Here is a 25,401-nt window from a genome sequence, read left to right as displayed (position 1 = left end):
TTCAGTAAACAAATGGTTTTATTTTCACAGATAAAGAAAATAAATAATTCTCAGTCAAACCTCATTGGTGCTGATCCATCTACAAAAAAAAACCACATACAGGCTTTTTTCAGACAACATATCTGAACAAAATGCTATTGGAACAAAACAAAACAACAGGAGAAAACAGAATGTCTTGCAAGAATATGATATGATGTATAGTACAGAATCCACGTATCCTAGTATTGTACACAGTACTTCATACATGTATAAAGTAAACACTGTTCTCTTCGATGGCAAGCTACAAAAAAAAAACACCTTCCTTTTAAGCCAACTGGTATAATGCATTATAAAGCTGGTATAATGCATTATAAATCAGCTGTAATGCATTAAGACTGGTTTGACCACTTAAATTGTGTTATTATCGTCTCATAGCAATGACTAAATAACAGGCATTTTGAGTCAGTTTAAAACAAGTAAGAAAGCATTTCATCTGTTGGCTTTAAGTAAAGTGTTGCTAAAGAAAACCGTTTATAAAACATAACAACGGTAGCCATTTTAAGATCTGTCTGATTTATGGAGGTGGACTCACAGTATCCAAACACTAGGTGTGCTACATTTTTTTTAAATTATTTTTAAAATCATAAAAGTTAATGCCGTGTGCAAGAAAATTCTTCAAAAGAGAAAATCCAAAATGAAAATAAAAGAACTAAAATACATTTAAAGCTCTTTCATGATATTACACATCAGTATTCTCTAAATATTATATATTAATCTCATCAAATAAAATACATATTTTAAGATTTATATAAATCTCTTACAATCAATCGGTATCGCTTAAAATCGTATCTCCTAAAATCTCTTCAAATATTTCAGCTTTTACTAAAAGTTGCACGCCTTGTTTTCTAACAGCAGTTATATTATAACAGTATTATATATTACCCTAAAAAAAGCACATCAACATAAAGGATAATTACTTTGAGTTTTTTTTATTTATCTGAAATTGGTTCCAATAAAGAGGTTGAATCCTCAAACCGTCAACGAGCTACTGAGTCTACTGTCTCATGGACTGACACACTGCCGGTCCTCAGATTTACAAATGGAATCCATAGTGAGCAGAAGAAACAAGAACTCGTTGGAGCCCTTTATGGAGACGGCCAATGGAAGGATGACTTGCTGAGGCTTCTGCACAACCCCGGGGCACCAAATAAGACAACAAGTTAACAAACTTCTTATAGGACGTTTGGGGTACCACCTCTTCCGTTTCACTCAGTTTCAAAACATGATCTCCTGTTTTCGTGCCTACTGAACATGACCCATGGGTTTTGTTTAAAATGGTACCCTATTCCCTGTATAGTGCACTACTTTTGACCAGGGCTCATTGAGGGAATAGGGTGCCATTTTGGACGTATCTCCGTGGGATCATAAGTCCATCCCCAGGCTGTGTATTTGGTCCAGCAGGAAGTCCATGTCTTCTCTGCTGACTTGAGGGCTAATGATGATCTGTCTGAAGAAGTTAGCCTTGTCTCCATGGGGCTGGTAGCCTACCATCATAGAGCCCTTCTTCATCATGCGCTCCTTAACCACTGGCGCCACCTGGGGGTAGGGAGTAGTACAGAACACTGTGAGATGGTGGAACTGGAAGATAAGGTATCAGTATTCCAGTAATCTCTCCTTCCTTCTGAAGTAAGAACTCATTCCCGTGTGAGAACATTGGATTGGTGTTTCCGTGTACCAGTCATTACCTTTCAAATGCATGAAGTCATGGCAGAAAGGAGACATTATTGGGACATAACCACAAGTCAAGTTGTATTTAGAGTCTCCACACACTGATCTAAGGTCCATTTCTGAATGGATTGGATTGGAGGAATATGGTCCCGCTTGACATCTGGTGTCAGTGGTGGGATCTGAACCCACGCCTCCGAAAGAGACTGGAGCATAAATCCTCATGGTTCGCTAACTATTGTCTCATTCATATCCTGTGAAATGGAATGTGGTTTTTTGTTTTTCAACATGAATTCATTCCTGAATTCAATTGTATTAACCTTTTTTGTGTTATTCACGACAGGGCTTCTGTTCATGTAGAAAAACACCACAGGAAAGGAGAGGATAGAGTTCTGGGCGGCAGGGTAGCCTAGTGGTTAGAGGGTTGGGCTAGTAACCGTAAAGGTTGCAAGTTTGAATCCCCGAGCTGACAAGGTAAAAATCTGTCGTTCTGCCCCTGAACAAGGCAGTTAACCCACTGTTCCTAGACCGTCATTGTAAATAAGAATTTGTTCTTAACTGACTTGCCTAGTTAAATAAAGGTAAAATATGAGGGGATGTCGTCTCTGACTTACCGCATGGACCTTTCTCCAGAACTCAGGTCCATCAGCCGTGTCCCTCAGACTGGGAGGAATGTACCAGAAACAGACGTTGGTGTACTCAGGCTCCATCACAAGACGGAATCCATCTCTCTTCTTGATCTCCTCGGCCAGATATCTACCAAAAGAGAAGGAAGTCAGAGTGTCAGAAATAATGATATAACACAACCGTACCAACACATTTCAGGCTAGAAGAGTTTTACTGAGCCATTTTTTTCAACAGTGCAAGACTGCAATGTGTCTTCTAGTCTGTCCAACACAGCGCTCCTGCTACATAGTCTTAGACAGACCCACCTATTTTATAACAAGTGAGTAATATCTTTCCTGTTGTCTATGTTTACATCACAGTAGTAGTCCTCCTGCTATCCTCTATACCACCACTAGAGGTCCCTGTCCTCCTGCTATCCTCTATACCACCACTAAAGGTCCCTGTCCTCCTGCTATCCTCTATACCACCACTAGAGGTCCCTGTCCTCCTGCTATCCTCTATACCACCACTAGAGGTCCCTGTCCTCCTGCTATCCTCTATACCACCACTAGAGGTCCCTGTCCTCCTGCTATCCTCTATACCACCACTAGAGGTCCCTTTCCTCCTGCTATCCTCTATACCACCACTAAAGGTCCCTGTCCTCCTGCTATCCTCTATACCACCACTAGAGGTCCCTGTCCTCCTGCTATCCTCTATACCACCACTAGAGGTCCCTATCCTCCTGCTATCCTCTATGCCACCACTAAAGGTCCCTGTCCTCCTGCTATCCTCTATACCACCACTAGAGGTCCCTGTCCTCCTGCTATCCTCTATACCACCACTAGAGGTCCCTGTCCTCCTGCTATCCTCTATACCACCACTAGAGGTCCCTGTCCTCCTGCTATCCTCTATACCACCACTAGAGGTCCCTATCCTCCTGCTATCCTCTATACCACCACTAGAGGTCCCTGTCCTCCTGCTATCCTCTATACCACCACTAGAGGTCCCTGTCCTCCTGCTATCCTCTATACCACCACTAGAGGTCCCTGTCCTCCTGCTATCCTCTATACCACCACTAGAGGTCCCTGTCCTCCTGCTATCCTCTATACCACCACTAGAGGTCCCTGTCCACCAGCCAAACAGGCGTGTATTCATTCCGATTCTGTTGAAAAACGTTTCTTAAAACGGAACGAAACAGGGATAAACATACCTGAATTTGTCCAATAGAAACTCTCGTTTGCAACTGTTGGACTAATGATTACACCCTGGATCAGCTAGATGCAGGTAAGAGGGTGGCGGTATTGAATGTGTCACTGTCTGTCACCTTAATTACTCAAATGCTTCTCTCTACCTCTGCACCTATATTGTAATCCTTCATTCATAGGCTAGGTTGTAGTAACCTCATGATGGGTATAGGGAACATTTGACTATCCTGTAGTAGCCTAAACCTATCCATGTTACATTGAACTGGGTGAACGGAATATGAATGACAGTCATCCAATATGACTGTAATAGAAATAAGGCCATTCTCATGGGGGAAAAAGGAATGGTCTTCCCTCATGTTCAACGGCACCAACCACCCTACTGAATCCTAAACAGCATTAGACAGATGACTGGAGCAGAGTGTCGTATAGCCCCCTATCTTAGTCCCACGGGCTATCAGTAGCAGTCTGAAAACAGCCTGGCCGCTGTCTGGTCTCGTGTCGTATATAACCCCCTATCTTAGTCCCACATACCCCCTGCAGTCAGTAGGTCCTGAACTGTAAAGGTGACCACAGGTCATCTGGATCAGAATAGATGAGAGGACAGCTAAAGGCCACACAGAATAGTTAAGGAACCCTGACCTGACCGTCATTTACTGCCAACAGCCCAGAAATAGAACCGGCTGCCCTCCAAATATACAGCTTGATTTCTAGGACTGCTTGAATACATGCAGTCTGCCAAGCCCTTTCTGCCTCTGTATTCTCCACTGTACACCTCGTCAGAAAGCTGTTGAGATGCTGTGGTTTCTCTTGTAGAAGATCTAACATTCCTCAGCCTGGGTTATATCTGTTAGAGGTATCCCAGGTGTAGGGTTTATTACTGTTATTACTCTCAGCGTATGGAAAACATACTGTTTGGATAGCAATGTTACTGTGTATAGACCAGAGGTGACCACAGTGTAGAGATGGAGCCTCCTGTCCTCCTGGAGAACTACCAGGCGGCTGTGCAGGCTTTTGCTTAAGCCCTGCTCTAACAGAGATGATTCAGCAGAAGTCTGCATACCTTAGTAGGTCGTCAGGGTTGGCCACCTTTTGCTATACAGTCTATTTGTAGCTAGCTACTGCTAGAGACACTGAGAGCAGGAAGCATTGGACAGATACTGATTGCATTCGATGCAGAGCCCTTCCCATCACTCTGTATTGCCCCCCCCCCCCCCCCCCAAAAAAATACATTTGATCAAGCAACTTAAAAACACCATGAAACCATTTGAATCTAAAGACTTTAAAATATAAGATTTGTCATCAATCCCAACCCTTTTTGCTATAACGTTAAAGTAGTCTAGCTTCTAGGTGTAAGCTGATGGACTGGGCTATTAGCTGAATAGACAGGACCAGACAGGACCAGACAGGTCCAGACAGTCTGAGGGTGTATACTCATGGATGCTCCAGGATCATGTTCAAGGGCGGTAGGTAGCCTAGTGGTCAAAGTGTTGGGCAAGTAACCGAAAGGTTGCTAGATCGAATCCCCGAGCTGACAAGGTAAAAATCTATCGTTCTGCCCCTGAACAAGGCAGTTAACCCACTGTTCCTAGACTGTCATTGTATGGCCTGCCACTACAATGTACACTAAAGCTCATACATTAGGCCAGAACTGTAAGTATTTTACTGGACCAGAGCACAAACACATCTGGGACCAGGCTAGATAGATGAGTCTTCTATCAAGACTTTGGAGGAAAAATAAAAGAGAAAGAAAATGTTTTTTGTTTGTTGTCATAAGACGTTTCAAACTGACCTGGCCATAGCGAGGGCTCTGTCCACTCTCTCTTCCAGACCCTTGGTGCCGATGGCTTTCCACATCAGCCAGAACTTGAAGGCGTCGGGCTTACGGCTACACTGAATGGACTTGTCTCCCGTGTCATAGCTGACATCATAGAACTTATCCTGCTGGAAGAGGTAGGAGGCCTGGGCCGAGTGACACCGCTGCAGAAGATTCTAGAACAACGAAACACACAGAGAGAACACGTGAGTCTCTGGAGCAGAGTCTGGATAACGAGGAAGAGGTGGGAGGAGGAGGAGGAGGAGAAAGAGAAGGACGGAGAGGTGGGAGGAGGAGGAGGAGGAGGAGAAAGAGAAGGACGGAGAGGTGGGAGGAGGAGGAGGAGAAAGAGAAGGACGGAGAGGTGGGAGGAGGAGGAGGAGGAGAAAGAGAAGGACAGAGAGGTGGGAGGAGGAGGAGGAGGAGAAAGAGAAGGACGGAGAGGTGGGAGGAGGAGGAGGAGGAGGAAGAGAAGGACGGAGAGGTGGGAGGAGGAGGAGGAGGAGGAGGAGGAGAAAGAGAAGGACAGAGAGGTGGGAGGAGGAGGAGGAGGAGGAGGAGAAAGAGAAGGACGGAGAGGTGGGAGGAGGAGGAGGAGGAGGAAGAGAAGGACGGAGAGGTGGGAGGAGGAGGAGGAAGAGAAGGACGGAGAGGTATTTGGTATTTTATAAGGATCGTCATTAGCTGTTACGACAGCAGCAGCTACTCTTCCTGGGGTCCACACATGACATAATACACAACATTCATTAATACAGAAAATGAATAGACAAGAACAGCTCAAGGACAGAATTACAATAAAACTAGTTCTAAAAGGCACACGTAGCTTACATCAATACCAATACATACACACAAACTATCTACGTCAAAGGAGGAGGAAGAGGAGAATGAGGGATAGAATGAGGAAGAGGAGGAAGATAATGAAGAGTAGGAGGAAGATAATGAAGAGGATGAGGAGAAACACAATGAGAAAGAGATTTCGCTACACTCACAATAACATCTGGTAACCATATGTATGTGACCAATACATTTTGATTTGATTTGACTTGAGGGGGAGGAGGATGAGGAAGATGAGGAAGGTGAGGAAGAAGAGGAAGAAGAGGAGGAGGAGAAGGCAGGGGAGGAAGAGGAGGCAGTGTTTATCATACCGTTTTGTCCCGAACCATGAATGCACAGCACTGTAGACCAGCCATCAGCATCTTGTGAGGATTCCATGCTACTGAGTTGGCTCTAAGAGGGAAACAAAGCAACAGAAAGGGGTTTAAAACCCTGTGTTACTATGAACAGTTTATACCTGTTGTCTTACTTCCACCTCCAGATATACCTGTTGTCTTACTTCCACCTCCAGATATACCTGTTGTCTTACTTCCACCTCCAGATATACCTGTTGTCTTACTTCCACCTCCAGATATACCTGTTGTCTTACTTCCACCTCCAGATATACCTGTTGTCTTACTTCCACCTCCAGATATACCTGTTGTCTTACTTCCACCTCCAGATATACCTGTTGTCTTACTTCCACCTCCAGATATACCTGTTGTCTTACTTCCACCTCCAGATATACCTGTTGTCTTACCTGTGAATTCCCTGTAGCAGGTATCTGTGTTTCTTAGACATCAGGGCTCCTCCTCCCCAACATGCCTACAGGAAGGACAGAGAAGAGACAGAGAAGAGACAGAGAAGAGACAGAGAAGAGACAGAGAACAGACAGAGAAGAGACCGAGAAGACACAGAGAAGAGACAGAGAAGAGACAGAGAAGAGACAGAGAAGAGACAGAGAACAGACAGAGAAGAGACCGAGAAGAGACAGAGAAGAGACAGAGAACAGACAGAGAACAGACAGAGAAGAGACAGAGAAGAGACAGAGAAGAGACAGAGAAGAGACAGAGAAGAGACAGAGAACAGACAGAGAACAGACAGAGAAGAGACAGAGAAGAGACAGAGAAGAGACAGAGAAGAGACAGAGAAGAGACAGAGAAGAGGACAGAGAAGAGACAGAGAACAGACAGAGAAGAGACCGAGAAGAGACAGAGAAGAGACAGAGAACAGACAGAGAAGAGACAGAGAACAGACAGAGAAGAGGGTGATTGAGTGAATGATTAAAGGAACAAACAAACTACTGAACAAATGCACAAATGGATTGATGGATCGATATATCAATAAATGAATGAAAGAATGATCTTTAATTAAGATCCACTTACATCTACATGCATCCAGAGATTGTGTCGTTCACAGATGTCAGCTATCTCCTCCAGCGGGTCGAAGGCCCCTAGTACGGTGGTCCCTGCTGTGGCGTTCACCATGAAGGGCAACGCTCCCTGTCAACAACAACAACAACAACAACAACAATATAATGTTACTCCAACATCCTGGTCATTAATACTATATACCATCAGAGGACAACAATATGTTACTCCATCACCCTGGTCATTAATACTATATTGCAGTTTCCTAACCATCACCATGGGTATATTCAACAGCAGTTCCATAACCTTCACCATGGGTATATTCAACAGCAGTTCCCTAACCATCACCATGGGTATATTCAACAGCAGTTCCCTAACCCTCACCATGGGTATATTCAACAGCAGTTTCCTAACCCTCACCATGGGTATATTCAACAGCAGTTCCTTAACCCTCACCATGGGTATATTCAACAGCAGTTCCCTAACCCTCACCATGGGTATAATCAACAGCAGTTCCCTAACCATCACCATGGGTATATTCAACAGCAGTTCCCTAACCATCACCATGGGTATATTCAACAGCAGTTCCCTAACCATCACCATGGGTATATTCAACAGCAGTTCCCTAACCTTCACCATGGGTATATTCAACAGCAGTTCCCTAACCCTCACCATGGGTATATTCAACAGCAGTTCCCTAACCATCACCATGGGTATATACAACAGCAGTTCCCTAACCATCACCATGGGTATATTCAACAGCAGTTCCCTAACCTTCACCATGGGTATAATCAACAGCAGTTCCCTAACCATCACCATGGGTATATTCAACAGCAGTTCCCTAACCCTCACCATGGGTATATTCAACAGCAGTTCCCTAACCCTCACCATGGGTATATTCAATAGCAGTTCCCTAACCATCACCATGGGTATATTCAACAGCAGTTCCCTAACCTTCACCATGGGTATATTCAACAGCAGTTCCCTAACCCTCACCATGGGTATATTCAACAGCAGTTCCCTAACCATCACCATGGGTATATTCAACAGCAGTTCCCTAACCATCACCATGGGTATATTCAACAGCAGTTCCCTAACCATCACCATGGGTATATTCAACAGCAGTTCCCTAACCATCACCATGGGTATATTCAACAGCACTTCCCTAACCCTCACCATGAGTATTTTCAACAGCAGTTCCCTAACCATCACCATGGGTATATTCAACAGCAGTTCCCTAACCATCACCATGGGTATATTTAACAGCAGTTCCCTAACCATCACCATGGGTATATTCAACAGCAGTTCCCTAACCCTCACCATGGGTATATTCAACAGCAGTTCCCTAACTCTCACCATGGGTATATTCAACAGCAGTTCCCTAACCATCACCATGGGTATATTCAACAGCAGTTCCCTAACCTTCACCATGGGTATATTCAACAGCAGTTCCCTAACCATCACCATGGGTATATTCAACAGCAGTTCCCTAACCATCACCATGGGTATATTCAACAGCAGTTCCCTAACCTTCACCATGGGTATATTCAACAGCAGTTCCCTAACCATCACCATGGGTATATTCAACAGCAGTTCCCTAACCATCACCATGGGTATATTCAACAGCAGTTCCCTAACCATCACCATGGGTATATTCAACAGCAGTTCCCTAACCATCACCATGGGTATATTCAACAGCAGTTCCCTAACCATCACCATGGGTATATTCAACAGCAGTTCCCTAACCATCACCATGGGTATATTCAACAGCAGTTCCCTAACCATCACCATGGGTATATTCAACAGCAGTTCCCTAACCATCACCATGGGTATATTCAACAGCAGTTCCCTAACCATCACCATGGGTATATTCAACAGCAGTTCCCTAACCATCACCATGGGTATATTCAACAGCAGTTCCCTAACCATCACCATGGGTATATTCAACAGCAGTTCCCTAACCATCACCATGGGTATATTCAACAGCAGTTCCCTAACCATCACCATGGGTATATTCAACAGCAGTTCCCTAACCATCACATGGGTATATTCAACAGCAGTTCCCTAACCATCACCATGGGTATATTCAACAGCAGTACCCTAACCATCACCATGGGTATATTCAACAGCAGTTCCCTAACCATCACCATGGGTATATTCAACAGCAGTTCCCTAAACATCACCATGGGTATATTCAACAGCAGTTCCCTAAACATCACCATGGGTATATTCAACAGCAGTTCCCTAACCATCACCATGGGTATATTCAACAGCAGTTCCCTAACCATCACCATGGGTATATTCAACAGCAGTTCCCTAACCATCACCATGGGTATATTCAACAGCAGTTCCCTAACCATCACCGTGGCTATATTCAACAGCAGTTCCCAGTTCCCGAATGTGTTTCATAACATATCTGACACCAAACAACTCTGCTGACTCCATTGACAGCTCTCCTTCTCACCTCATCTTTGGCTCTCTGTACTTGTTTCTCAAACTCCGCTGGAATCATCTTCCCTCTGAGAAACAAAGACACAAAGACATAGAAAGAAAGATGAACAAGGATTAGTAAAACCCAGGTGTCATAGTGACGCAGGTCAGTCATTGTGGACAGTGACAACAGAAGCGTGTGGTGTGGACAGTGGAAGTAACCGTGTAACTGTAGCAGTAACTAGCAGTAACTAGCCATAAGCATGTAATTGTAGCAGTAACCAGCAGTAACTGTAGCAGTAACTAGCAGTAACTAGCAGTAACTGTAGCAGTAACCAGCAGTAACCAGCAGTAACCGTGTAACTGTAGCAGTAACCAGCAGTAACCGTGTAACTGTAGCAGTAACCAGCAGTAACCAGCAGTAACCGTGTAACTGTAGCAGTAACCAGCAGTAACCAGCAGTAACCAGCATACCTCTTATCCGACGGGATCACATAAACATTGTTGGTGCCAATTCCCAGGAAAGCTGCTGCTTTGGAAACAGAGTAATGACACTGAAAAGAACAAAGAGAGAAAAGTGTCACTGAGGGAGAACTGGTTAATCAACAAAATGACCAGTCTAGACAGGATCTACAATAAGGTGCTATATTAATGACCAGTCTAGACAGGATCCACAATAAGGTGCTATATTAATGACCAGTCTAGACAGGATCCACAATAAGGTGCTATATTAATGACCAGTCTAGACAGGATCCACAATAAGGTGCTATATTAATGACCAGTCTAGACAGGATCCACAATAAGGTGCTATATTAATGACCAGTCTAGACAGGATCCACAATAAGGTGCTATATTAATGACCAGTCTAGACAGGATCCACAATAAGGTGCTATATTAATGACCAGTCTAGACAGGATCCACAATAAGGTGCTATATTAATGACCAGTCTAGACAGGATCCACTATAAGGTGCTATATTAATGACCAGTCTAGACAGGATCCACAATAAGGTGCTATATTAATAACCAGTCTGGACAGGATCCACAATAAGGTGCTATATTAATGACCAGTCTAGACAGGATCCACAATAAGGTGCTATATTAATGACCAGTTTAGACAGGATCCACAATAAGGTGCTATATTAATGACCAGTCTAGACAGGATCCACAATAAGGTGCTATATTAATGACCAGTCTAGACAGGATCCACAATAAGGTGCTATATGACCAGTCTAGACAGGATCCACAATAAGGTGCTATACAGACAGGGATTGTAATATATATGGTGTTTATAGTACTACACACACACACACACACAGGGATTATAAAACCATTTATTCAATATCTTTCAGAGCAACAGCTGGAACTGAGAAACTCCCTGATAGCTGTGTGGCTGTTGTGATATGTTATCATAAAGAACTGAGAAACTCCCTGATAGCTGTGTGGCTGTTGTTATATGTTATCATAAAGAACTGAGCAGACACCCACTATGATGTGATATCCCACCTCCAGACTCCTGATACGGACCAGCCTGGGACTGGGTAGTGCTGCTGACTGGAATCATTTGACAGATGTATTAAGTAGGTGTATTGACTCTTTTCAGACGCTCTTTGAAAAGGTACTAACTGGTGCTGGTCCACACCATGTACACTCACACCCCCTGGTATTATCAAACTGTTACCCTGAGCATAGGGCTGGTCCACACCATGTACACTCACACCCCCTGGTATTATCAAACTGTTACCCTGAGCATAGGGCTGGTCCAAACCATGTACACTCACACCCCTTGGTATTATCAAACTGTTACCCTGAGCATAGGGCTGGTCCACACCATGTACACTCACACCCCCTGGTATTATCAAACTGTTACCCTGAGCATAGGGCTGGTCCACACCATGTACACTCACACCCCCTGGTATTATCAAACTGTTAGGGCTGCTGCATAATGTTCGCTTTGTATGGTGTTATAATATGTGTGTGTGTGTGTGTGTGTGTGTGTGTGTGTGTGTGTGTGTGTGTGTGTGTGTGTGTGTGTGTGTGTGTGTGTGTTCGCTTTGTATGGTGTTCGCTTTGTATGGTGTTATAATGATAACAGGTGTTGGCCTGTGTGTGTGTGTGTGTGTGTGTGTGTGTGTGTGTGTGTGTGTGTGTGTGTGTGTGTGTGTGTGTGTGTGTGTGTGTGTGTGGTGTTAAAACAATAATAGGTGTTGGCCTGCCCTTTGTGTGTGTGTGTGTGTTTACCTCCTGAGATGTAAACATGACCAGTCTAGGCAAGGCAGACAGGCCCAGCACCTTCACATCAGGACAGTGGTGGTACCTGGCCACGTTCACAGCATACATGTTGGACACAGAGCCACCTGGAGAACACAGAGACAATCTCTCAGTAAGAAGATGATGAAGAAGATGAAGGATGAAGATGAAGAAGATGAAGAAAATGAAGAAGAAGAAGAAGGAGAAGAAGAGGATGATGAAGTAGAAGGGGAAGATGAGGAAGAAAATGAAGAGGAAGATGAAGATGAAGGGGAAGATGAGGAAGAAAATGAAGAACAAGATGAAGAACAAGATGAGGAAGAAGAAGATGAAGAAGGAGAAGAAGAAGAAGATGAAGATGGAGAAGAAGAAGATGTCAGTCTGTGTGGTTTCCATACCTGGGCTGAAGATGCCGTCCCCTCCTTCCTGCCATCCAATGATCTCAATCATCTTCTTTAGGACGGCCTCCTCTGTCAGCAGGAACACTGGAGCCACCTCGTATGTGTACCTGCCAAGACAAACAACATGTGCAGTCACTGATTCACCTGCTCTCACCTGAGCTACATACTATCCAATCAATCATCAAGAACGAGCTACAGACACTTCTGAAATGAATAGCAGAATAGTTGTCATTGATATAATTTCAGTAATCATAAAATCCCACATCCCTTGTCAGGCACAGTTATACAGTGAGTATGAGTACATGGTGACAGACCACTCAGATCATATGATATGGTAAGATATAATACTCACAGACTGGGGTTGATAGCTTCTGTGATGAATCGACCCACTAGTGAATAAGGGTCCATGCCTGCATAGAGCTGGTTGAAGAAGAGAGGATGTCCTGCATATACAAACACACAAGGTTTGATTCAATCACAACTAAGTTTCCAGGTTTTCCAGAAAATCCTGGTCGGAAGATTCCCGGGATCAGGAGAGAATAAGCAAGAAATCCAGATACTCCAAACAGGATTTCTGGAGAAGCTGGGAAAATTTACCGTAATTTTGCAACCCAAATCAGAACCTACAGTTGTCAGATATTAATTTGACCAGTATTGTCGCAGCAAAATATGCCTTCAGCAACAGGATTTAATCGGTGGTTAGGCTATTAGCTTCAAGAAAAGTGGAATACTGTTAATATAATCGTGTGTTAGTGTGGGTTTTCACTGAATTTATGTAAATCATGAAGATTCAGGAAGAAGGAAGATTCTCAGCAACAAAAGAGTGATCAAACTAAGATCCTACATCTGTAAAGGCTTTAGCTCGACAGGCTAGCAAAGTCTTGTGGATTCACAGCAGAACCTGGGATTCAAACTCCTATCGTTCACATGTGTAAACAGAGGTGCTTAACTTGCACTCTGCTGCATCCACTGGCACTAAGGAACATTTCTCAGTCTATTCCCGACAGACTGCTATTCCTGACACATACATTGAGACGTGAGACGAGGAGTGTGCCAGCGTTGCCCTGTTTCCTGTGTCAATGTTTCTATATAAAGTACATCATATTGTGTTTTAGGGTCTGACTGGACCAGGCTAGATGCAGGACACAGCAGCTCAGATGTCAGGGACTGAGAGCGTTAAGGGGCTGGGAGGGTTAAGAGGCTGGGAGGCTGGGAGGGTGAAGAGGCTGGGAGCGTTAAGAGGCTGGGAGGGTTAAGGGACTGGGAGGGTTAAGAGGCTGGGAGGGTTAAGGGGCTGGGAGGGTTAAGAGGCTGGGAGGGTTAAGGGGCTGGGAGGGTTAAGGGGCTGGGAGGGTTAAGGGGCTGGGAGGGTTAAAGGGCTGGGAGGGTTAAGAGGCTGGGAGGGTTAAGAGGCTGGGAGGGTTAAGGGACTAGGAGGGTTAAGAGGCTGGGAGGAGCTACTGTTGCTAGCTTGATGATTTACAGCCTGGGTTGGATAGGGATGGGTTAGTGTATCTAGTGTGAGTACAGTTGGTAGAGCATGGTGCTTTCCAACACCAGGATTGTGGGTTCTATTCCCAGGGCCAACCATATGTAAAATGTATGACTGTAAGGGTCTGCTAAAAATATGGCATTTAGTACAGTAACCCTACCCTAATGTTAGCTATCTTTAACCCTACCCTAATGTTAGCTATCTTTAACCCTACCCTAATGTTAGCTAACTTTAACCCTACCCTAATGTTAGCTATCTTTATCCCTACCCTAATGTTAGCTATCTTTAACCCTACCCTAATGTTAGCTATCTTTAACCCTACCCTAATGTTAGCTAACTTTAACCCTACCCTAATGTTAGCTATCTTTATCCCTACCCTAATGTTAGCTAACTTGAACCCTACCCTAATGTTAGCTAACTTTAACCCTACCCTAATGTTAGCTATCTTTAACCCTACCCTAATGTTAGCTAACTTTAACCCTACACCAATGTTAGCTAACTTTAACCCTACCCTAATGTTAGCTAACTTTAACCCTACCCTAATGTTAGCTAACTTTAACCCTACCCTAACGTTAGCTATCTTTAACCCTGCCCTAATGTTAGCTAACTTTAAACCTACACTAATGTTAGCTATCTTTAACCCTACCCTAATGTTAGCTAACTTTAACCCTACCCTAATGTTAGCTAACTTTAACCCTACCCTAATGTTAGCTAACTTTAACCCTAACCTAATGTTAGCTAACTTTAACCCTAACCTAATGTTAGCTAACTTTAACCCTACCCTAATGTTAGCTAACTTTAACCCTACCCTAATGTTAGCTATCTTTAACCCTGCCCTAATGTTAGCTAACTGGGGAGTTTTAGTTTGAAGGTTAGTTGTTTGACAGAGCTGGTTGACAGGGGTTTTACATTTGTGGTCTGGCTGGACCAGGCTAGGTGGGGGTCAAGGGAGCTCAGATGTCAGGGGCCGGGAGGTTTAAGGGGCCGGGAGTGTTAAGGGGCCAGAAGGTTTAAGGGGCCGGGAGTGTTAAGGGGCTGGGACGGTTATGAAGGATGGGCTACTGTCGCTAGTTTGATGATTAACAGCCTGGGTTGGATAGGATAACGCTGGGTGGATTAACAGCCTGGGTTGGATAGGATAACGCTGGGTGGAAGGATGGGAGCTACTATCGCTATAGCCTGTATTGTCCAGTAGCTAGCGTGAGTGCAGTGAGGGTGGCTAACTAGGGTCTAGCTAGTTAATTATGTAACATAGCTGACTGGGGAGTTAGAGGGAGTCTGGGCTGGAGAATTTGAAGGTTAGTTGGTTAACAGACCTGGTTGACAAGGGTTTTAAATGTGGGGTTTGGCTGGGGGTTTTCAAGGTTAGGGATTGGCTGCATGGGGATTAGGGTTGAGCTGTTTCCTACCAGTCTTGACACTGTATCATATGGCAAAAGAGAGACTGGGCTGGAGAGTTAGAAGGTTAGGGTTTAGGACAGGTTTGGGATGAAGCTCATTGGTATCTTTTTAAAGAGTCCGGGTTTTGAAAGTCAGGGTTTGGATGGGGGGGGGGGGGGGGGGGGGGTCAGGGTTTGGCTGAGGTCTGGGGGTTCAGATTTTAAATCAGGGTTGAGCTGGGTTCTTACCGGTCTTGACACTGTATCGGATGGCATCCCGACAGCGCTGCAGTATCTGGGGGTGTGCCTCGCCTCCTTCCCTCAGCTCTAGGTCTAATAGGTCCTTCAGCTGCTCCGGAGAGCGCCACTCACACACCTGTTATACGGGAGAGAAGGAAATAGACTTTGGGTGTTTCTCAAAATGCATACTACCGTGCTCCGAGCACGCAAATTAGAGCACGGGACAGTGGGAGTATGAGTCCAAATCATAGTTTGCAAAACGGAGCACGGGGGGCAGTTCTCGAATGCGTACTCCGTTTGTACATATTCTGAAGCATGCATCGATACAAGCTGCAACGGAAAGTATGCACAGAAATATGATGCAACCGTGTTAAAAATTATGCAACATTTCTTAAAATCAATGGCGGACATTAACTGAGCTGAATCCAGAGAAAATACACTCCGACTTCGGAATGAAATGTTGCCTATTCACATCTCATATGTTGGCTGACAACAATATTTTATCTTGTTTTATCTTGTCTTATTTTATTTTGGCATGTTTACCTGCCTACAATACCCACTGTAGTGTGTGTAAATCGCAAGCCCATAGTAAGTCAAAAGGGCTAACTGTCTTGCTACTACTGTTAGCTAGCCACAGAGAATTGTTAGCTAGCTAGCTACCCACAAAGACTTGACACCTAAAACGTTTTGCTTTGTGTATATCCTGTTTGGCCTCTATTGTTGCCATTGTCCTGTCTGGAAGAAGGGTCAGTGAATGGGGAGGTGCAGCGTGAGGTAATACAGTAAGGGGGAGTACTTCTCAAGTGTAATGTTTTATGTGTTTTCCACACTCTCGTCCTCACAAGAACGTACTCTGAAAATGCACTCAGAGCGTGAGAGTATGGAGTGCGGTAGGTAGTATGCATATTGATAAACACCCTTCAAGTTATATAGTGAAAATGGTGCCATTTCAGACTGTCCCCTCCACTAGATGTTTGTTTACCTTATCCTTGACGTCAGACAAACTACCTGGGCCTATTCACCATCCATAAAGAACATGTACTGTATATCAATCAAATCGAATCTAATTTTACAGTAGCTATTACAGTGAAAACATACCATGTTATTGTTTGAGGAGAGTGCACAGTTATGAACTTGAAAATGTATATATTGACATTTGGGCAGACTTGATACAACATTTTGAACATAAATGCAATGGTTCAATGGATCAGTCTAAAACTTTGCACATACAATGCTGCCATCTAGTGGCCAAAATCTAAATTGCACCTGGAGTCCTAAGTCAGATCATGGCCTTTCTCTTGCATTTCAAAGATGATGGAACAAAAAAATTCATGTTTTTTTCTTTGTATTATCTTTTACCAAATCTATTGTGTTATATTCTCCTACATTAATTTCAAATTTCCACAAACTTCAAAGTGTTTCTTTTCAAATGGTACCAATAATATGCATATCGTTGCTTCAGGTCCTGAGCTACAGGCAGTTAGATTTGGGTTTGTCATTGTACGCGAAAATTGAAAAAAAGGGTCCGATCCTTTAACCAACAATGCAGTTTTAAGAAAAATAAGAGTTAAGAAAATACTTACTAAGTAAACTAAAGTTTAAAAAAATTATAATAATAAAGTAACACAATAAAATAACAATAAAGAGGCTATGTACAGGATGTACGTTACCGAGCCAATGTGCGGGGGTACAGGTTAGTCGAGGTCAATAAGGTAATATATACATGTAGGTAGGGGTAAAGTGACTATGCATCGATAATAAACAGCGAGTAGCAGCAATGTAAAAAAAAAAAGGAGGGTCAATGGGTCAATGCAAATAGTCCGGGTGGCCATTTACCTGATAAATTCTTATACAGGTCCATTTCCTATTGTTTGAAAAATAAACTCCAGCATTCTGGTATACTTCACAACAGATCTAATTTTCCTTTATGCATCCTGGGACTGGAAGTGCATGGTGTGAGAAAGAATTGGAAAAGAGATGTTTACCTTCTCCTTGACGTCAGTAGCCTTCCAGACGGCCTCCTCCATGATGATGGGCATGGCTTCTCTGAGGAAGCTCTCTGCTTCCCGGATGTCCAGCGTGGGGCCGTTCAGAGTCACCCCGTCCACAAGCACTGGGGGCCTCTTCCCCTTGGGCTCCGCAGGGCTCTCTGAGGCCTTACTAGAGGTATCTGGGGGTAGGAGATAACAGACAGAAAAGTCAATACTAGAGGTATGTATCTGGGGGTAGGAGATAACAGACAGTAATGTCAATACCAGAGGTCTGATGGTCAGATAGAGGGTTAGATGGAGATAACAGGTCAGTTCATGGTTCTAATGGTCTCTCTGGCTGGGGTCTTACTAGGGGTCTAGTGGTCTCTCTTGCTGGGGTCTACTAGGGGTCTAGTGGTCTCTCTTGCTGGGGTCTACTAGGGGTCTAGTGGTCTCTCTGGCTGGGGTCTACTAGGGGTCTAGTGGTCTCTCTGGCTGGGGTCTTACTAGGGGTCTAGTGGTCTCTCTGGCTGGGGTCTTACTAGGGGTCTAGTGGTCTCTCTGGCTGGGGTCTACTAGGGGTCTAGTGGTCTCTCTGGCTGGGGTCTTACTAGGGGTCTAGTGGTCTCTCTGGCTGGGGTCTACTAGGGGTCTAGTGGTCTCTCTGGCTGGGGTCTTACTAGGGGTCTGGTGGTCTCTCTGGCTGGGGTCTTACTAGGGGTCTAGTGGTCTCTCTGGCTGGGGTCTTACTAGGGGTCTAGTGGTCTCTCTGGCTGGGGTCTACTAGGGGTCTAGTGGTCTCTCTGGCTGGGGTCTACTAGGGGTCTAATGGTCTCTCTGGCTGGGGTCTTACTAGGGGTCTAGTGGTCTCTCTGGCTGGGGTCTACTAGGGGTCTAGTGGTCTCTCTGGCTGGGGTCTACTAGGGGTCTGGTGGTCTCTCTGGCTGGGGTCTTACTAGGGGTCTAGTGGTCTCTCTGGCTGGGGTCTACTAGGGGTCTAGTGGTCTCTCTGGCTGGGGTCTACTAGGGGTCTAGTGGTCTCTCTGGCTGGGGTCTTACTAGGGGTCTAGTGGTCTCTCTTGCTGGGGTCTACTAGGGGTCTAGTGGTCTCTCTGGCTGGGGTCTACTAGGGGTCTAATGGTCTCTCTGGCTGGGGTCTACTAGGGGTCTGGTGGTCTCTCTGGCTGGGGTCTTACTAGGGGTCTGGTGGTCTCTCTGGCTGGGGTCTACTAGGGGTCTGGTGGTCTCTCTTGCTGGGGTCTTACTAGGGGTCTAGTGGTCTCTCTGGCTGGGGTCTTACTAGGGGTCTAGTGGTCTCTCTGGCTGGGGTCTACTAGGGGTCTAGTGGTCTCTCTGGCTGGGGTCTTACTAGGGGTCTAGTGGTCTCTCTGGCTGGGGTCTACTAGGGGTCTAGTGGTCTCTCTGGCTGGGGTCTACTAGGGGTCTAGTGGTCTCTCTTGCTGGGGTCTTACTAGGGGTCTAGTGGTCTCTCTGGCTGGGGTCTTACTAGGGGTCTAGTGGTCTCTCTGGCTGGGGTCTACTAGGGGTCTAGTGGTCTCTCTTGCTGGGGTCTACTAGGGGTCTAGTGGTCTCTCTGGCTGGGGTCTACTAGGGGTCTAGTGGTCTCTCTGGCTGGGGTCTACTAGGGGTCTAGTGGTCTCTCTTGCTGGGGTCTTACTAGGGGTCTAGTGGTCTCTCTTGCTGGGGTCTTACTAGGGGTCTAGTGGTCTCTCTGGCTGGGGTCTACTAGGGGTCTAGTGGTCTCTCTGGCTGGGGTCTACTAGGGGTCTAGTGGTCTCTCTTGCTGGGGTCTACTAGGGGTCTAGTGGTCTCTCTGGCTGGGGTCTACTAGGGGTCTAGTGGTCTCTCTGGCTGGGGTCTTACTAGGGGTCTAGTGGTCTCTCTGGCTGGGGTCTACTAGGGGTCTAGTGGTCTCTCTTGCTGGGGTCTTACTAGGGTTTTCTGGTGGTTCTACAGTTCATATGTATTTATTTATTGATTTTATTTAACCTTTATTTAACATATAATAGTGTCAATAGTTTGTCAACAGCTGGTGATAAAAAGCACTTCATTGGATGACACACTTGAACAGGTACATACAGAACAGTACAATCATAGCCAGACTACAGCTGACTAGGGGCCTCAGGGTCAGAGTAACACTGCTACTGTAGATGGCCCTCTAATACAGCTGTAACACTGCTACTGTAGATGGCCCTCTAATACAGCTGTAACACTGCTACTGTAGATGACCCTCTAATACAGCTAGTAACACTGCTACTGTAGATGGCCCTCTAATACAGCTGTACCACTGCTACTGTAGATGGCCCTCTAATACAGCTAGTAACACTGCTACTGTAGATGGCCCTCTAATACAGCTGTAATACTGTAGATGGCCCTCTAATACAGCTAATAACACTGCTACTGTAGATGGCCCTCTAATACAGCTGTAATACTGCTACTGTAGATGGCCCTCTAATACAGCTGTAACACTGCTACTGTAGATGGCCCTCTAATACAGCTAATAACACTGCTACTGTAGATGGCCCTCTAATACAGCTAGTAACACTGTAGATGGCCCTCTAATACAGCTAGTAACACTGCTACTGTAGATGGCCCTCTAATACAGCTAGTAACACTGCTACTGTAGATGGCCCTCTAATACAGCTAGTAACACTGCTACTGTAGATGGCCCTCTAATACAGCTGTAACACTGCTACTGTAGATGGCCCTCTAATACAGCTGTAACACTGCTACTGTAGATGACCCTCTAATACAGCTAGTAACACTGCTACTGTAGATGGCCCTCTAATACAGCTGTACCACTGCTACTGTAGATGGCCCTCTAATACAGCTAGTAACACTGCTACTGTAGATGGCCCTCTAATACAGCTGTAATACTGTAGATGGCCCTCTAATACAGCTAATAACACTGCTACTGTAGATGGCCCTCTAATACAGCTGTAATACTGCTACTGTAGATGGCCCTCTAATACAGCTGTAACACTGCTACTGTAGATGGCCCTCTAATACAGCTAATAACACTGCTACTGTAGATGGCCCTCTAATACAGCTGTAACACTGCTACTGTAGATGGCCCTCTAATACAGCTGTAACACTGCTACTGTAGATGGCCCTCTAATACAGCTAATAACACTGCTACTGTAGATGGCCCTCTAATACAGCTAGTAACACTGCTACTGTAGATGGCCCTCTAATACAGCTGTAACACTGCTACTGTAGATGGCCCTCTAATACAGCTGTAACACTGCTACTGTAGATGGCCCTCTAATACAGCTGTAACACTGCTATTGTAGATGACCCTCTAATACAGCTAGTAACACTGCTACTGTAGATGGCCCTCTAATACAGCTGTACCACTGCTACTGTAGATGGCCCTCTAATACAGCTGTAACACTGCTACTGTAGATGGCCCTCTAATACAGCTAGTAACACTGCTACTGTAGATGGCCCTCTAATACAGCTAATAACACTGCTACTGTAGATGGCCCTCTAATACAGCAGTAACACTGCTACTGTAGATGGCCCTCTAATACAGCTAGTAACACTGTAGATGGCCCTCTAATACAGCTAGTAACACTGCTACTGTAGATGGCCCTCTAATACAGCTAGTAACACTGCTACTGTAGATGGCCCTCTAATACAGCAGTAACACTGCTACTGTAGATGGCCCTCTAATACAGCTGTAACACTGCTACTGTAGATGGCCCTCTAATACAGCTGTAACACTGCTACTGTAGATGGCCCTCTAATACAGCTGTAACACTGCTACTGTAGATGGCCCTCTAATACAGCTAGTAACACTGCTACTGTAGATGGCCCTCTAATACAGCTAGTAACACTGCTACTGTAGATGGCCCTCTAATACAGCTAGTAACACTGCTACTGTAGATGGCCCTCTAATACAGCTGTAACACTGCTACTGTAGATGGCCCTCTAATACAGCTGTAACACTGCTACTGTAGATGGCCCTCTAATACAGCTAGTAACACTGTAGATGGCCCTCTAATACAGCTGTAACACTGCTACTGTAGATGACCCTCTAATACAGCTGTAATACTGTAGATGACCCTCTAATACAGCTGTAACACTGTAGATGGCCCTCTAATACAGCTAGTAACACTGCTACTGTAGATGGCCCTCTAATACAGCTAATAACACTGCTACTGTAGATGGCCCTCTAATACAGCAGTAACACTGCTACTGTAGATGGCCCTCTAATACAGCTGTAATACTGTAGATGACCCTCTAATACAGCTAGTAACACTGCTACTGTAGATGGCCCTCTAATACAGCAGTAACACTGCTACTGTAGATGGCCCTCTAATACAGCTGTAACACTGCTACTGTAGATGGCCCTCTAATACAGCTGTAACACTGCTACTGTAGATGGCCCTCTAATACAGCTAGTAACACTGCTACTGTAGATGGCCCTCTAATACAGCTAGTAACACTGCTACTGTAGATGGCCCTCTAATACAGCTGTAACACTGCTACTGTAGATGGCCCTCTAATACAGCTAGTAACACTGCTACTGTAGATGGCCCTCTAATACAGCTGTAATACTGTAGATGGCCCTCTAATACAGCTAGTAACACTGCTACTGTAGATGGCCCTCTAATACAGCTGTAACACTGCTACTGTAGATGGCCCTCTAATACAGCTGTAATACTGTAGATGGCCCTCTAATACAGCTAGTAACACTGCTACTGTAGATGGCCCTCTAATACAGCTGTAACACTGTAGATGGCCCTCTAATACAGCTAGTAACACTGCTACTGTAGATGGCCCTCTAATACAGCTGTAACACTGCTACTGTAGATGGCCCTCTAATACAGCTAGTAACACTGCTACTGTAGATGGCCCTCTAATACAGCTAGTAACACTGCTACTGTAGATGGCCCTCTAATACAGCTAGTAACACTGCTACTGTAGATGGCCCTCTAATACAGCTGTAACACTGCTACTGTAGATGGCCCTCTAATACAGCTGTAATACTGTAGATGGCCCTCTAATACAGCTAGTAACACTGCTACTGTAGATGGCCCTCTAATACAGCTGTAATACTGTAGATGGCCCTCTAATACAGCAGTAATACTGCTACTGTAGATGGCCCTCTAATACAGCTAGTAACACTGCTACTGTAGATGGCCCTCTAATACAGCTGTAACACTGCTACTGTAGATGGCCCTCTAATACAGCTAGTAACACTGCTACTGTAGATGGCCCTCTAATACAGCTGTAACACTGCTACTGTAGATGGCCCTCTAATACAGCTGTACCACTGCTACTGTAGATGGCCCTCTAATACAGCTAGTAACACTGCTACTGTAGATGCATCCAAAAAGGCATCCTATTCTTGTGCACTACTTTTGAGCATGGGTCCTGGTCATAAGTACACTACATAGGGAATATGGAGGCCATTTAGGACGCACACTGTAACTCAAGCCTTATTTCAGCTGTGACGCATTCTGTAAGCTCACTGTTATTTACTGGCGTCTCCGTTTGGCTAAGGATGTTACAAGAATATCCACCGCTCATTCCTGACTGACCACTGACTGGGGGCTGCAAATCAAATGGCCCTGGTCTAAAGTAGTGCACTACATGGTGAATACGGTGCCAATCAGGCCACACACAGACAATAATGACAGACAGGATAACTGTCATCCACTTTATACTGTTTATAGCCTATAGCCTAGCATATGCTGTCCAATAACCTGCGAAATGGAACGGTACATGCGTGAGACACGTAGCTACTGCGCTACTGGCGCACCTTGCAGCTCCTGTCCACGGTTGGTTCACGCTACCTCAAAACGGGGCAGACAGTCTTACACTGTGCGTTCTGTGACAGACCGGCTCGTTCTTTCTTTCCCCAACATAGCAAGTTAGGCTACTGATGAAAATAACGCATTTCAAACAATTAAGTATTACATTGTATCTACTTATTATGCAAAGGTCTATTCTATTCAATACCTCCGCAGAGAGACACCTTGCCAGGGCGACTTTCCCCGCTGCCCATCTTCCGGAGCACAGGGCGCGGAGCAGCGTGTGAACAGGTGACGCCTGACCCGACCAGATAGAGGGCGCTGGGTGACATTATAGTACACTGACGTAAATTCATTCTAAAGACATTGTGACAACTTCTATTCTCCAGGCAAAACGCACTAAAATGTCCACATATTGTATTTTTTTATTTTGAGAGAACAGTAAACATTTCAATTCAATATATAGCTAATGATAATCAATATATATTTGCAAATAACATGAAATGCTCCTTCATTAGCCTAACAAACATGTAATAACGAAGGAATAAAGCGAAATAGCAGTCCAACATACCGTTCATATGTCTTTCATTCGTCGGCGCCATTGTTCATTTATGGTATAATTGATTGGTCTCAAACAGCTCCGATCTTCCAGCTAATTTTTTTTTTATGTTTGGAGATAAACCAGAATGTCTCCTTTATAGACCAAGAATGTCTTTAACCTGGTGACGTCGCGCCCCGTGGGCAAGGTTAGGCCATCCTTGTTCCTGGCTGGTTGCCTGGGCGTCATGGAAGAACACTGGCTGATTACAGTAAAGAGTCTAGAAGAATCAAGTTGCCTAATTTTTTCTCTGCACGTTACCGCAAGTCTACGGTCTCACGGCGTCGGAGCGTTTGTTTGTATCGTGCTGAAATGGAGAGAGGAGCAGGTGGAGAGCTCTGATGACTGGGGAGTGAGGGAGGATACGTGCTCTCTTGTTCACATTCATACCTATATGTTACACTTTAGAACAGTTGAAACATTTATGCTATTTTATTAGGGCAATATATTTCCTATGGAACATCTCCGATATAGAATTTGAGAATTCTGTATTTTTCCTAAAGACATAAACGTAAAAGAGAAGTGACTCATCATCTTGCATATAGCAAGAGTTGGCATCTGTTGCAGGTTTGTATTTCTCCATGAGTAAGACGTTTGACAACAACCTAGGTAACATCGCGTATTTTGTAGGTAGACCTGCCATTAGTCATTTCCGCTAGGTTTTTTGGGGTTTGTTTGTTTTTTTTGACTGGATACAGTTAGCTATGATGCAATAATAAAAATACGTATTATTATACTGAATTTGTAGAGCGCATTTCCCACGCTCAATGCGCATCTGTACACTTCAATGAAGGTCAGTGGCATTTAACCCCGAGCTAAGTAGGCTGATACTAGATCTGTTCATAAGTGCAACTAGTAGTACAGTGTCATGCTGAGGATCAGATCTAGGGGGAACTCTAGTGGCTGATAAAAAGTACTACAGACTCAATGGCTTGCTGCTTACCTTTATGATTGTAACCAGGGGCAGTCTGGGATCAGAAATCGACCTTGGCATTTCTAAAACCCTGGCCCATTGTTTTTCTTTGAGGCCCCCAGTATTAGCCAGACAACATTTTGAGCAGCGATTGTGTAGCATTTCAAAACGACGCGCGACGTCACCAGGTTAAAGACATTCTTGGTCTATAAAGGAGACATTCTGGTTTATCTCCAAACATTAAACATTTTTAGCTGGAAGATCGGAGCTGTTTGAGACCAATCAATTATACCATAAATCTCAATTTACATCAACAACATAGCTCAGGCAGTAGGAAGCTCTCTCATCCATTTATATGCCGATGATACAGTCTTATACTTTGCTGGCCCTTCCCCGGAGATTTTGTGTTAAATGCTCTACAACAAAGCTTTCTTAG

At 44.7% G+C, this 25,401-nt stretch overlaps 1 protein-coding gene across 1 annotated transcript; it reads right to left on the bottom strand.

Moving 5' to 3' along the window:
• gadl1 (glutamate decarboxylase like 1) lies at positions 1 to 24,099 on the bottom strand. The gene is made up of 14 exons (NM_001173933.1): positions 24,026 to 24,099; positions 17,687 to 17,871; positions 15,711 to 15,837; positions 12,943 to 13,033; positions 12,588 to 12,697; positions 12,181 to 12,296; positions 10,416 to 10,495; positions 9,976 to 10,030; positions 7,527 to 7,643; positions 6,902 to 6,966; positions 6,474 to 6,555; positions 5,305 to 5,504; positions 2,319 to 2,460; positions 1 to 1,575 (listed from the first exon to the last, which is right to left on the bottom strand). Exons 1-14 carry the CDS (start codon positions 24,054 to 24,056, stop codon positions 1,402 to 1,404), a joined length of 1,575 nt encoding a protein of 524 aa, NP_001167404.1. The 5' UTR covers positions 24,057 to 24,099; the 3' UTR covers positions 1 to 1,401.
• Between the last annotated feature and the right edge of the window lie 1,302 nt (positions 24,100 to 25,401).

Source organism: Salmo salar, chromosome 05 (genome assembly GCF_965601325.2).
Source record: "Salmo salar chromosome 05, fSalSal1, whole genome shotgun sequence".
Lineage (NCBI taxonomy): Eukaryota > Metazoa > Chordata > Actinopteri > Salmoniformes > Salmonidae > Salmo > Salmo salar.
This window is presented reverse-complemented; position numbering and strand designations above follow the sequence as displayed.

Bases quoted from the DNA above. Each gene is read 5' to 3' on its own strand.
- gadl1 (NM_001173933.1), bottom strand. From the start codon at position 24,056: ATGGCGCCGACGAATGAAAGACATATGAACG. The intron at 6,967-7,526 runs GTAAGTGGATCT...TCCTTCCTGTAG, and splicing joins ATCTCTGGATGCATGTAGAT to GCATGTTGGGGAGGAGGAGC. The intron at 5,505-6,473 runs GTATGATAAACA...TCGTTGTTCTAG, and splicing joins TCATGGTTCGGGACAAAACG to AATCTTCTGCAGCGGTGTCA.